At 37.5% G+C, this 13,834-nt stretch overlaps 1 protein-coding gene and 1 non-coding gene across 4 annotated transcripts in view; one reads left to right on the top strand and one right to left on the bottom strand.

Annotated features, from left to right (window-relative positions):
• Nucleotides 1-304: 304 nt before the first annotated feature.
• Nucleotides 305-13,834, bottom strand: part of CCDC173 (coiled-coil domain containing 173) — a 43,241-nt gene continuing 29,711 nt past the window's right edge. For 2 of the 3 annotated variants that reach the window (XM_032293039.1, XM_032293038.1), the window contains 4 exons: nucleotides 9,333-9,472; nucleotides 5,728-5,920; nucleotides 4,859-5,023; nucleotides 305-1,074 (listed from right to left, as the gene is read on the bottom strand). In XM_032293039.1, the coding sequence (XP_032148930.1) occupies nucleotides 733-1,074; nucleotides 4,859-5,023; nucleotides 5,728-5,920; nucleotides 9,333-9,472 (840 nt within the window). In that variant the 3' untranslated portion in view covers nucleotides 305-732. The remainder of the gene's footprint in view (nucleotides 1,075-4,858; nucleotides 5,024-5,727; nucleotides 5,921-9,332; nucleotides 9,473-13,834) is intronic. The other variant, XM_032293040.1, reaches the window with a different exon arrangement.
• LOC116561274 lies at nucleotides 7,620-7,731 on the top strand. Its single transcript, XR_004273367.1, has one exon. It is a non-coding gene; the product is annotated as a U6 spliceosomal RNA (small nuclear RNA).

Raw genomic sequence — 13,834 nt, 5'->3', positions numbered from 1 at the left:
CATCCACTCACCCTCTGCACTCCCGCTGGGAGCTGCAATCCAGAGCTGCTCCTACTTGGCCATTTTGGATCCCTTCCCCCCACAAAGAAGTCTTAAACTTCATTCAGTAATCACATTAGTGTAATAATGCTGGATGTAATTATTTGATACTAACTACTGAAGGACAAAACAAGCATATGAATTTCTTCTGAGGAGAAAAGAAATATATCAAGAATATTATTAACAGAATTGAGGCACTTATATATGGCACAACATGGATGAACCTTGAAAAAATGCTAAGTGAAATAAGCCAGACACAAAAGGCCACGGTATGATTGTTTATTCAAAATACCCAGTATAGGTAAAGCAGATCAACAGTTACCAGGGGCTGTGGGCAAGGTGAATGGGGAGTGACCACTTAATGAGTCCAGGGTTTCCAGTCAGAGCACTGAAAAATTCTAGAACTACACAATACTCATGGCTACACAATATTGTGAATGTATTTAATACCACTGAATATACATTTAAGAAGTAAATTTTACCTGTGTATTTTACCTCAGTTTAAAAAAGGAATCTCAAAATTGGGGTTTTATATATACACAAAAGAAATACTGTGAAGAGTCAATTAAATCAGACATAATTGTACTTAGATGGAGAACAGTTTATTAACAGAAATTATAAGTATATAATCCATTTACATTTGTAGCTCATATATGCTACAACTTAAGTCTTCTCAATGTTAAAAATTTTTTTCTACCATGTAAAACCTAGCCTTCTCTTTGACTTTTGAAAATTATATTTTGGTCCCTGAGGGTTATAAAAAGGGAGCTGGACTCCAATAATATCATTTGCCTGATAGCTGGGTCTTATTCCACCTCTGTCCACAAACACTGGTCCATGGCCACCTCCAGGTCCTTCCTGTACAGCTTTTACAAGAGGGTAAATATATTTATTTGTTGTTTCCGATTCTAGTTCAATTACCTCTCTGGCATAGTCCTGAAATTCTTTCTCCTTTACAGCCACAAGAGCTTCAGTAAGTCTGTAATAATCTAATTCTGCTTGTTTTGCTTGCTTTGCATTAAACTTATTTTTGGCCTATTTGGGAAAGAAAGGAAATTTAATATTGGTTAAGAACATGAACTTTTTAAATATAGGTAGCATTTGAAAATGTAGGTATAATTTTCTAAAATCATTGATGTTTTACGAGTTCTGATTTGACAACTATATACTATCATTTATTTCAGAAACTCTCCTATGCTTCTTAGAATAGCATCATGCTCAAAGTAGTGGCTGAATGAAACCTTTATCTATAGCCCTATGTAATACATTTTCGAAGAAACAACATAGTGAAATAACAGAAAGTAAGAAATTTAAATAAAAGTCAGGTAACTGAGGTTAGAATCCTGTTTCAACCACTTAGAAGATGTGAACTCTGGCGAGTTAGTATACATACCCACCATTGTCTCCACCTACCCACTATTCTGGAGGAATTCACTCAGTTCTACAGTGCTGGGTCAGCCCAATATACCACGTCCCCAGCCACATAAGATTAAATCAGGAGTGAATTCTGGACTAAATTAAACCATTTATATTATCTATTTCCCAAAAATTTGAAATTGGAACGAGTGACATTTGTCAATGTAGGTTGATAAGCACTGAGTGAAGTAAGTAGGCAATTTGCCAAAAGCCAATTTACCATTTTATAAAAATTTTGTCTTTTAATTGCTTATATTAATTTACATTGGATGAGATTATGGCTTTTCTGTGATGAAAAGTTGGCAACTTTTCATTTTGTATTCTCTGTGGCATTTTAAGAAATGCTGAGTTTATTTTCTAAAATAACAGTTACTGGTCGGGTGCGGTGACTCACGCCTGTAATCCTAGCATGTTGGAATGCCAAGGCGAGTGGATCACGAGGTCAGGAGATCAAGACCAGCCTGGCCAAGATAGTGAAACCCCATCTCTACTAAAAATACAAAAATTAGCTGGGTGTGGTGGCACGCACCTGCGATCCCAGCTACTGGGGAGGCTGAGGCAGTGAATTGCTTGAACCTCAGAGGCGGAGGTTGCAGTGAGCTGAGATCACGCCACTGCACTCCAGCCTGGGCAACAGAGAAAGACTCTGTCTCAAAAATAAATAAATAATGAAATAACTTACTTTGTTTCTACTTAGGATTATATTTAATTTTTATAAAAATAGTTCTCACAATCCAAAATGTTGGCATAAAACAGTAGCCCAAACCTGATACCTACCATAAATTTAAATTTTTGATGGAACAGAACAACCATACTAATGTGAAATATCAAAATTTTCATTATTGAGTGCTACAATTCAAAATCAAGTTTACATACTGTTTGTGAAATTGGGGATAAAATACCAAAGTTTTAAAAAGTAGAAAATGTCAATAAGGCTGGGGAAAAAGTAAAAAAAAAAAGGACTAAAATCTATCTCTCATCAAAGGCAAAATGCAGCAATTCAGATATGTTAGTTTAGTAAACGTTTGTAGAAAAATATTGAGGAAACAGAAAGAACCATTTGAAGCACAGAATGGAAGTGACAATGGAAGGAAATAATTACTATGATGAACATATGATTGGTACCTCACATTTGATGTGCATTAAGCATAAATACAAATTTATAAAGAAAAGTCTCCAAAAAATTAAGTTTAAAATCCTAAAAAAGCTAACAGATAAAGTAACAAGCACATTTGGAAGATAATAGCTAATTATCCTGAAAACTGGAAAATAAGGCAGAAAAAATCAAGTATTTATTCTGACTTTTCTTTAAAAATTATATCTAAGAAGAACCAAGTATTTGATCATGAAAACTTCTTGAAGACTTCAACAAGTAAATCAGAAGGATTCCAAATACTGATCTTATTTGATCCTGATTAAAACAGCAAACTATATTTTGGCACCCAGCCAGAAATTAAACTTTTATACATCAAAGATATCAACAGAGTGAAAAGGTAACTCATGGGATGGAGAAGACATTTGCAAATCATATATTTCATGATATACAGAATATTTTTAAAACTTCTAAAACCCAACAACAAAAAATCCAATTCAAAAATGGAGGCCGGGCACATTTGCTCATGCTTGTAACCCTAGCACTTTGGGAGGCCAAGGCAGGCAGATCATTTGAGGTCAGGAGTGCAAGACTGGCCTGGCCGACATGGTGAAACCCCATCTCTACTAAATATACAAAAATTAGCCTGGTGTGGTGGGCACCTATAATCCCAGGTACTTGGGAGGCTGAGGCAAAAGAATTGCTTGAGCCCTAAAGGTGGAGGTTGCAATGGGCCAAGATTGCACCACAGCACTCCAGCCTGGGTGACAGCAAAACTCCATCCCAAATAAAGAAAAAAACAAAAATGGGCAAGGATTGGAATATGCATTCTCCAAAGAAGACATACAAAAGTTCATTAAAAGATACCGCACATCACTAATCATTAGGCTACAAGGACACACTGCTTCAAACCAATAGCAATGGCTATTAAATAAAAAGAAGAAAAACAAGTGTTGTTTGGCGAAATCCTTGTGCATTGCTGGTGGGAATGTAAAATAGTGCAGCTATTGTAGAAAACATTATGACATCTCAAAATATTAAACATAGAATTAACATGATTCAGAATTTCCACTCTTTTTTTTCTTTTGCTATATAACCAAAAGAATTCAAAGTGGATACTTGAACAAATATTTATATAACAGTGTTCACAAAAACATTTGCAAAAGCCAAAGATAGAAACAACCCAAATATACATTGATGAATGTAGGGATAAACAAAATATGGTACATATACACAATGGAATATTACTCAGCTTTAAAAAGTAATGAAAGTGATTTACAGATACATTACAACATGGAAGAACGCTGAAGACATGTTAAGTAAAATAAGCCACACAGAAAAGGACAAATATTGTCTGATTCCACTTATATGAGGTATCTAGAATAATCAAACTCATTGAGACAGAAAGTAGAACAGAAGTTACCCAGACTGTAGGAAAGAGGGGATGGAAGTTACAGTTTAACATGTACAGTTTTAGTACAGGGTGATGATAAATCCTGGAGATGTACAGTAGCGATGATCAGTGTGAATGTACTTAATGCCTCTGAACTATACACTTAACTGTGCTTGAAATGGCGTTTTTTATGTTACGTATATTTTACCACACTAAAAATCAATTTAAAAAACCTCAGCATTAAGAAAACAACCCAATTAAAAACTGGCAACACTTTTAAATAGACACTTCATAAAAGAAGGTATACAAATGGCTAGCAAGGATGTGCATAGATATCCATTATCTTTGGCCGTTAGAGAAATGTAAAATAAAGTCATGAGATACCACTATACCAGAAGAGTTAAGGTATGACAATATCAAGTGTTGGTGAGTATGTGTAGTAAGCTGTGCTTGCATACGTTGCTGGTAGGAATGGAAGATGGCACAGCCAGTTTGAAAACAAGTTTTAGTTACAAATGATTGGATGCCAGATCCTCTACACATCTCTTAAAATCTGCTATCTCCATTCACTTCAAATCTGAAACCTATGAGATCCCAATCATAGTATCTGAGATGTGGGAAAAAAGTAAACGAAGATGAGCATTATGGCCTGCTACATTCATTTGTATTTTCTTTAATATTTACTAGAGCCTAATAGACACTAAAGACGGATAAACATTCATTTAAAAGATAAAACTCGCCTGTGAACTTCACTGGAGATAGAAACTAACCTCACATTTTAAATATATTTTATTGTGTCATAACCACAATGACCATTTTTTCTTACCTGACAAACTACCTGGGATATAGAAAACTAGCATGAATTCTGTATTATATACTTATCGTTAAAGTAAGTATAAACATTCAGGAATAATTACCATTTGCTGAATATGGGCATCTTGAACTTCTCGGTGTTTTTTATCAGCTTTGCATTTTTTCTCCTTTTCATGTTCCCAGAAAATCCGATCTGCTTTCATGACAGCCAGCAATTGTTCTTTAGCCTCTATTTTTCTTTGTCTTTCTTCTTCCTCTTTATTTTTCATCTAGATGTTTACAGGCAAAGGAAACAAATTAAAACCTGTTTTAGCAACCAGTCCTGTCTAAAAAGGCACAGAGTTAGAGAGCTGCAAGCAGAGGAGAGTCAGCCAGGAGCAAAGCAGGAGAAAACTGCACACCTCTGGGGTAGTTCCCATGAGGCCAGTTTACTTTGGTTTTTATTCTATTTCCTGAATATCAGAATATACCCAAGCGAGAAAGGACAATCTTTATTGGCTTGAAAAAGAAAACACAGGAAAAGAAAAGATCTCAAGGAAGGGAAATACATGTAAGTAGAAAATTAATTGTTCTAATGTGTATAAACTACCCAAATTAAATATTAAGATAATCAGTCATGTAGGATATAAGTTTTGAAAGATTAAAAAACAGAAATGTAATAGGATAATTTTATGTGGTTTGTCTTTAAAACATACAAATGCAAAGTATACCAAATAAATAACCTTTGCATTTCAGATGGTTCTGAAACAGAAAAGATTATTATTTTGCATCTATAAATATCTTATTTGTAACTGATTGTCATCTTTGTTAGGAAGTAAACATTGTCCAATTTCAAAAACATAGGAAGATAATTCATACGTTGTTTTTAACATCTTGCCTAGTTTTTGGTTAGAGAGGCAGATGGGATGGAAACCACAGTAGAAAGACCCTAACTCTGTCTTTCTGTTTTTATTTTCATAATTGAATTGTTTACCACAATGGCTCTATATTCTGCAATTGCTTTTAATTCTGCTTTGCTTTTTTCATCTTTTTCTCTTTCTCTTTTTTCCCATTCAGCATCAGCTTCTGCAATATCTCTAGCAATAATCATATCTTCATTGTCAAGTTTCTCTTTCATTAGTTCACTCAAGAAGTTATGTATTCTTTCCCTTCGTTCCTCCATAAGCCTATAACAAAATAATCATACTTGTCAAATCTTCATGAACAGATGTCCAGTGGAGCCAAGATAATTTAATTAGGGAGTCTGAAATACTTTACAGTCTCTTACAAAACCAACAGGAGCCCCACTGCTCCTTACATACATTGATTATTTTATAAGTGGAAATTATTTTTTAACTGTAAAGTAACATGTATTCTAAAAATTTAAAAAGAGTAATATGTATAATATATAAAACACATTAATACATATATGTATTATACATGTTATATCTATAATGTTATATGTATAATACATATGTCTCTGTGTGTGTATGTCTATGTAAGAAATAAGATCTTAAAATTATCCACATTGAAAAACATTTTAGGCCAGGTATGGTAGCTCATGCCTCTAATTCCAACACTCTGGGAGGCTGAGGTGGGAGGATCACTTGAGCTCAGGAGTTAGAGACCAGCTTGGGTAAGATGGCAAGACCTCATCTCTACAAATTTTTTTTTTTTTTTTTTTTTTTTTTTTGAGACAGAGTTTCACTCTTGTTACCCAGGCTGGAGTGCAATGGCGCCATCTCGGCTCACCGCAATCTCCACCTCCTGGGTTCAGGCAATTCTCCTGCCTCAGCCTCCTGAGTAGCTGGGATTACAAGCATGCGCCACCATGCCCAGCTAATTATTTGTAGTTTTAGTAGAGATGGGGTTTCACCATGTTGACCAGGATGGTCTCGATCTCTTGACCTCGTGATCCACCTGCCTCGGCCTCCCAAAGTGCTGGGATTACAGGCGTGAGCCACCACGCCCGGCCCAAAAAATTGTTTTAAAAAATTAACGAAGTGTGGTGGTGCACACCTGTAGTCCCTAGCTGGGGACTCCCACTTGCATCGGGAGGCTGAGGCCAGAGGATTGGTTGAGCCCAGGGGTTCAAGGTGGCAGTGAGCTGTGTACCACTGTACTCCAACCTGAGTGACAGAGTGAGACCGTATTAAGAAAAAATTAAAGAAAAAAAAATGTTTTTGAGACGGAGTCTCACTGTCACCCAGCCTGGAGTGCAGTGGCAAGATCTTGGGTCACTGCAACCTCCGCCTCCCAGGTTCAAGCAATTCTCCTGCCTCAGTCTCCTGAGTAGCTGGGATTGTAGGCACCCATCACCAGGCCCAGCTAATTTGTGTATTTTTAGTAGAGAGGAGGTTTCACCATATGCCCAGGCTTGTCTCGAACTCTTGACCTCAAGTGATCCACCTGTCTCGGCTCCCAAAGTGCTGGGATTACAGGCATGAGCCACTGCACCTGGCTACAGAAAATATTTCAGTACTTTATCAGACTACCCTGCTTACTCTATCACTGGAGGCTGGGGCTATAAAAGGCTTTCATTTAAATAAAATCTAGAAAATAACCTAATAAAAGTTATCGAAATCCTAAATATCCATCACCTCAATACCTGTGTGGAATTTATTCATAGCACTTCTTTGACTTGCTCTGTTTAAATTTCTCTCTCCCTTTACACTATAAGTTTCCTTTAAAAAAAAAAAAAAAAAAAAAAAGACAGGATCTTGCTATGCTGGCCAGACTGGTTTCAAACTCCTGGCCTCAAGTAATCCTCCTGCTTTAGCCTCTCAAATTCACCATGAGATTCCTCAGGTCAGAAATGGAATGGGTCCTCTTTCTAGTTAAGAGCCAAGCATGTGCCTGGCATATCATAAGAATAAATACATTTTGGTGCTCGCTTTGGCAGCACATATACTAAAACTGGAGCGATACAGAGAAGATTAGCATGACAGGCAAATTTGTGAAAGATGACAGGCAAATTTGTGAAGCGTTCCATATTTTTAAATTAAATAAATACATTTTGTTAAACGGCATTTTTATGCAATTGTATAAAAAATTTTGTTGTGACAAATTCACTTATTGAGTGAATTTGCAAAGCAGCATGTGAGAAATAATGAGAAAGGATACAGTGCATACTCCAAGAAAATGACAACTTAAACTGGAGAAAAGACATTTATGCAAATATATTTATAGTTATACAAGGCAAAGGGTAGTAACCATGAGAAAGCTAGAAAATGATATGGACAAAGGAAAAAAAAAGCCTTCAAAGAAAAGGTGACATTTCAGAATTGAAAAAAAAAATTATTTTAAACAGTTGCATTGATTGCTTACTATGTGCGTGACACTATTCCAGTTGCTGGGGACGGATATACCAGTGAACAAAAACATTAGAAGTTGGGTATGGTGGTGCGTACTATAGTTCCAGCTACTCAAGAGGCTAAGACAGAAGGATCCCTTGAAGCTATGAGGTTTAGGCTACAGGGCACTGTGATCACATCTGTAAAGAGTCATTGTCCTCCAGCCTGGGCAACATAGCAAGACCTCAGCTCTAAAGAAAAATGTTTTAATAAAAATAAGAATCTCTGCCCTAATGGAGCTTTCATGATTGCTGGAGGAGAGGGACACTAAACAAAATAAGTAATTTAAAAAATACATATCAAGCAACGAGTGCAGGGAACACAGGTAAAGTGATAAGCAATTGGGGAGGGGGTATAATTTTAGATAAGGTAGTCGGAGAAAGCTTCAATGAGAAGGTAAAATTTAAGTACAGATCTGAAAGAGTTAATAAAGCAAGTTATGTGCTCTCTGTAGGTGAGCATTCCCTAGAGCAGGCAGAGGCAAGTCCAGTGCAAGTGAGAAGAGGGAGAGGAGAGAATAGTAAGAGAAGAGGTCTGAGGGATAATGCTGGAGGGATGAACTGGGAAGATGGAAACTTGGGTAGGTGGAGAGCCTTCTGGGCCATTGTAGAGACTCTGAGATGTAAAGCCCTCAGAGGATTTTGCACAAGGGGAAGCATGATTTAGAGAGAAACACCCTGTAGTGCAATCTGGCCTCCTACTTTTATCTCGACACCCCATACCAAACTGCTCACTAATATAAGCAATGTCCTCTAAATCTGATGAATACTTCATTTTCAAAATTGTACTTAATCCCATTACTGACCTAACACTGATGACTGCTCCCTTCTTACTGAGACTTCTCTCTGATGTTTCCCTGGTTTTCCTCCAATCTCTGGAAACTCTTCTTTGGTTTTCACATTATCTTATTTTTCCATTTGACTTTTCAATGGAGTTCTCTAGGGACCATGCCACCTTCATTTCTTACTACTCACCCTAGGTGAGCTCATCTGTATCCATAACTCCAACTACCACTTACATAGCAATGGCTCACAAAGCCATCTTCAGCTCATATTCCTCTGGGACAGCAGATCAGCGTTTCTGACTATCTACAAGATGATAGATAGTCCTCACACCCACGTCCCAAACGGAAATCAAGTCACTGAATGGTCTAGTCATATATAAAATAAGATCTCTGTTCTTAAAGACTACTCTCATAATAATCATAAAATCATAGTACTTTATTACAAACATTATTAAAGCTTACCTGTGTGTTTCAGCTTCTTTTTCTTTTCTCATTTGTATAAGACGCTTTTTTGCTTTGATAAATTTTCTAATCTTTTCATCTTCTTCCTCTTGCTGCTGCTGTTCTACAGCTTTGATTATATGTTTATCCTGCATATGTTCCTTGGGGGAAAAACTGTATATTAACTTATCACAAAGAAAAATATCTTTCAACATATCAATAGCTAACAAGAACCTGTCCTAATCCTCCCTCCAGACTAAATCACTGTTGCTAGTTTCTTGTCCAGAGTTTGCTTTTGCGTACATATAAGGAAATACAGATATGTATTCTAAGAAAAATTTTACAAATAGGTCACTAGTATTTAAAACAAAAGGTAAAAATCTGTTCCTGTTAGCAAACGTTCTATGATCTCAGCTTGAGTTAGCCATCATAAAAACCGATGCCATTGAGCACAATAGTCTGGGTATATAGATATATTAGTATATTCTGTTATTTAAACAGGGTGTCTGTTACCCAGGCTGGAGTGCAGTGACATGATCACAGCTCATGATGATGAGGAGGAGGAGGGGGAGGAGAAGGAGAAGAACAGAGAGTTAGGAAATAGAGTACTCTCTTTTGACCTTCAACTTTTCTTTTTTCTTGCTTCCCAGAATGTGGACATGAGGGCTGAAACTCCATTAGCTATTCAGGGCCATGAGGCAAACTTCAGAAAAGATGCCACATATGTACAAAGAATAACAGAGTAGGCTGGGCATGGTGGCTCATACCTGTAATCCCAGAACTTTGGGAGGCTGAAGCAGGCGGATCACCCGAGGTCAGGAATTGGAGACCAGCCTGGCCAACATGGTGAAACTCCATCTCTACTAAAAATACAAAAATTAGCTGGGCATAGTGGTGGGTGCCTGTAATCCCAGCTACTTGGGAGGCTGAGGCAGGGAGAATTGTTTGAACCCAGGAGGCGGAGGTTGCAATGAGCAGAGATCACATCACTGCACTCCAGCCTGGGTGACAGAACAAGACTCCATCTCAATAAATAAAAAAATAAATAAATAAATAAATAATAAATAAAATAACAGAGTTAAAAAAAAAAAAAGAAAGAAAAAGATGTCCTAGGCCTGTTAACTCTACAGCTGCCATTACCAGACACCCCTCCACTTTAAACCTGTATATTATTTTGGGTTTTCTATCATATGCATTTAAGTCTTCTCTTAACTATGAGAAAAGATTCTTAAAAATTACAGCATTATTTCAAAATGTCCAATATCTATCAGAGGGATTCTAGAACAAGAGAAAGACAAAATAGGAGGGGACAAAATTATCTAAGAAATAAAGCAATAAAAGTTCTCAGGATGAAAGAAGTATGAGTTTCCAGATAAAAGCATCAACTCAATGCCCAGAAAAATGAATGAAGGTACATCATTCAAGCCACATCACTGTAAAATTTTAAAGCACCAGAGATAGAGAGAGGACCCTAAAACCATTCAGAGACAGAGAGAAAGAAGAAAAAGAAAAAAAAATGGCTGGGGGCGAGGGCTCACACCTATAATCCCAGCACTTTGGGAGGCCAAGTCGGATGGATCACTTGAGGCCAGAAGTTCAAGACCAGCCTGGCCAACATGGCAAAACTCTGTCTCTACTAAAAACACAAAAATTAGCCAGAAATGGTGGCACACACCTGTAGTCCCAGCTACTGGGGGGACTGAGGCACAAGAAGTGCTTAAGCCCGGCAGGCAGAGGTTGCAGCAGTGAGCCAACATCATTGCCACTGCTCTCCAGCCAGGGAGGCAGGATGAAACTATCTCAAAACAAAACAACAAAAAAAAGAAAAGTAAAAATGATTACATATATTAGATGAAGATCATCAATGGCATCATGCTTTTCAATAGCAATCCTGGATGCCAGAGGAATATAAAACAATGAATACAAAATTCTGAATTCTGAACCCAGAATTCTCTAACCAATCAAATTATAAATCATGCATGACTTTAAAAGATAAGCTTTTCATACTATCATACTGATCCTTAAAAAATAATAATTAAAAAGATAAGCTTTTCAGACAATTCAAAAATTTTACCTCCCATACACCCTTCCTTAAGGAAGCTACTCAAAGGTGTATTTTATCAAGATGAGGGAGTAAACCAAGAAAGAAAAAGACATAAGATTCAGGAAATGGGAGATTTATCCCTAGAAAGTAATATTCTATGCACACATCACAATTTTTAATGTTAACAAAGGTTGAACACATAACATATACCCTTACAAAAAAAGTGAAAATGCAAAATTAAAACTTTAAACAAAAGTCTTACTAATTAAAAAACAAAAAGCTTGTGTTGGCTACCATTTGTACAATACATTTAATTTAAATATTTTCATTTTGGCAGCACATGGAAAAAGTGATAGTAGAAAAGAAAGTATTTGGGGGTTTTCAAATAGCAGAATAGGCAGTTTTGCCATGTAGGAGAAGCAGTATTAAATGTTTGTTTCCCCAAAATTCACATCTGAAAATGTTTAGTTAAAAGTCACAGAATTTTTTTCAGTAGAGACCCCAATGCATAATTAGCCACTGTAGGTGACCTGTTTGAAAGGACCATATCTCTTTAGAGTATAACTTTACTCATACAGACATAGAAAAGAAGTCTTAAGAATATGAACACGATCTTAAAGGAGGGAAGAGGAACAGGGGAAGACATAAAAGCAAGAAAAATGACATGGTAATTGCAATCACTAAAAAACTATATTCTCAGTCAGTGCAGAACACTGTCTTCTGTCTACAACAGGTGCTTATTCCAGAACTGTTATTGCAGCATGGATTTAATTTGCTTGTAGTCTCACCATTCAAATGTTTTATTGTGTACTAGAGAGCATTTAGAAGATATTCTACACTATCAGGAGGTTGGTCCTTAAGAACTTTGATACCCACCAGTTGTGATAGCTCACACCTATAATACCAGCACTATGGGAGGCCAAGACGGGAGGACTACTTGAGCTCAGGAATTTGAGACCATCCTATACCACATACCCCATTAGCCAGGCATAGTGGTATATGCCTAGTCCTATCTACTCAGGATGCTAAGGTGGGAGAATCGCTTAAGCCTGGGAAGTCAAGCCTTCAGTGAGCCATGATTGTGCCACTGTACTCCAGCCTGGGCAACAGAGCAAGATCCTATCTTAAAATATAAAATAAGTAAAAAATCAGTAAGGTATGTTACCTTTGTCTACGAGATTAGGCTAAAAAAAAAAAAAAAACTTTGATACAACCTTTTATATCAAGTTAGGAAGTTTTGGCAAATGCTTCTACTGTCATAGAGTATTATAATACCTGCTGTATTAGTCCATTCTCAACTTGCTATCAAGAACTACCGGAGACTGGGTAATTTATGAAGAAAACAGGTTTAACTGTCTCACAGTTCCACAGGCTGTATAGGAAGTATGATTGGGAGGCCTCAGGGAACTCATGATCATGGCATAAGGTGAAAGGAAGTAAGCAGTCTTCACATGATGGCAAGACAGAGAGCATGAAGAGGGAAGTGCTACACACTTTTAAACAATCAAATCTCATGAGAATTCACTTACGAGACTGCACTAGGAAGATAGTGTTAAACCATTAGAAAGCATCCCCCATGATCTAATCACTTCCCACCAGGCCCCACCTCTAACACTCAGGATCACAATTCAACAAGGGATTTGGGTGGCGACACAGAGCCAAACCAAATCATTCTGCCCCTAACCCCTCCCAAATCTCGTGTCCTTCTCATATTTCAAAACCAATCATGCCTTTCCAACAGTCCCCAAAAGTCTTAACTCATTCCAGCATTAACTCAAAAGTCTAACTCCAAAGTCTCATCTGAGACAAGTGAATCCTTCCCACTTGAGGCCACAAAATCAATAACAAGTTAGTTAATTTCAAGATACAATGGAGATACAGGCATTAGGTAAATGTTCCTGTTTCAAAAGGGAGAAATTGGCCAAAACAAAGGGCCTACAGGCTCCATGCAAGTCCGAAACCCAGCAGGGCAGTTATTAAATTTTAAAGTTCCTAAATTATTTTCTTTGACTCCATGTCTCATATCCAGGGCATGCTGATGCAAGGGGTGGGCTCCCGTGGCCTTGGGCAGTTCCACCCCTGTGGCTCTGCAGGGTACAGGCCCCTCGACTGCTCTTATGGACTAGTGTTGAGTGCCTGAGGCTTTTCCATGTGCACAGTGCAAGATGTTGCCACATCTACCATTCTGGGGTCTGTAGGACAGTGGCTAACATGGTTTGGCTCTGTGTCCCCATCCAAGTCTTCTCTCAAATTGTACTCCCATGATTCACACATGTTCTGGGAGGGACCCGGTGGGAGATAATTGAATCATGGGGGCAGTTTCCTCCTTACTGGTCCCATGATAATGAATAAGTATCACAAGATCTGATGGTTTTATAAAGTGGTGTTCTTCTGCACAAGCTCTCTCTTTGCCTGCTGCCATCCATGTAAGATGTGACTTGTTCCTCCTTGCTTTTCACCATGACTGTGAGGCTTACTC

The sequence above is a fragment of the Sapajus apella genome, unplaced genomic scaffold (assembly GCF_009761245.1).
Source record: "Sapajus apella isolate SASKATOON/1434 unplaced genomic scaffold, GSC_monkey_1.0 scaffold28, whole genome shotgun sequence".
Classification (NCBI taxonomy): Eukaryota; Metazoa; Chordata; class Mammalia; order Primates; family Cebidae; genus Sapajus; species Sapajus apella.
The sequence above is the reverse complement of the archived record's forward strand: the minus strand, read 5'-3'. Positions and strand labels throughout refer to the sequence as shown.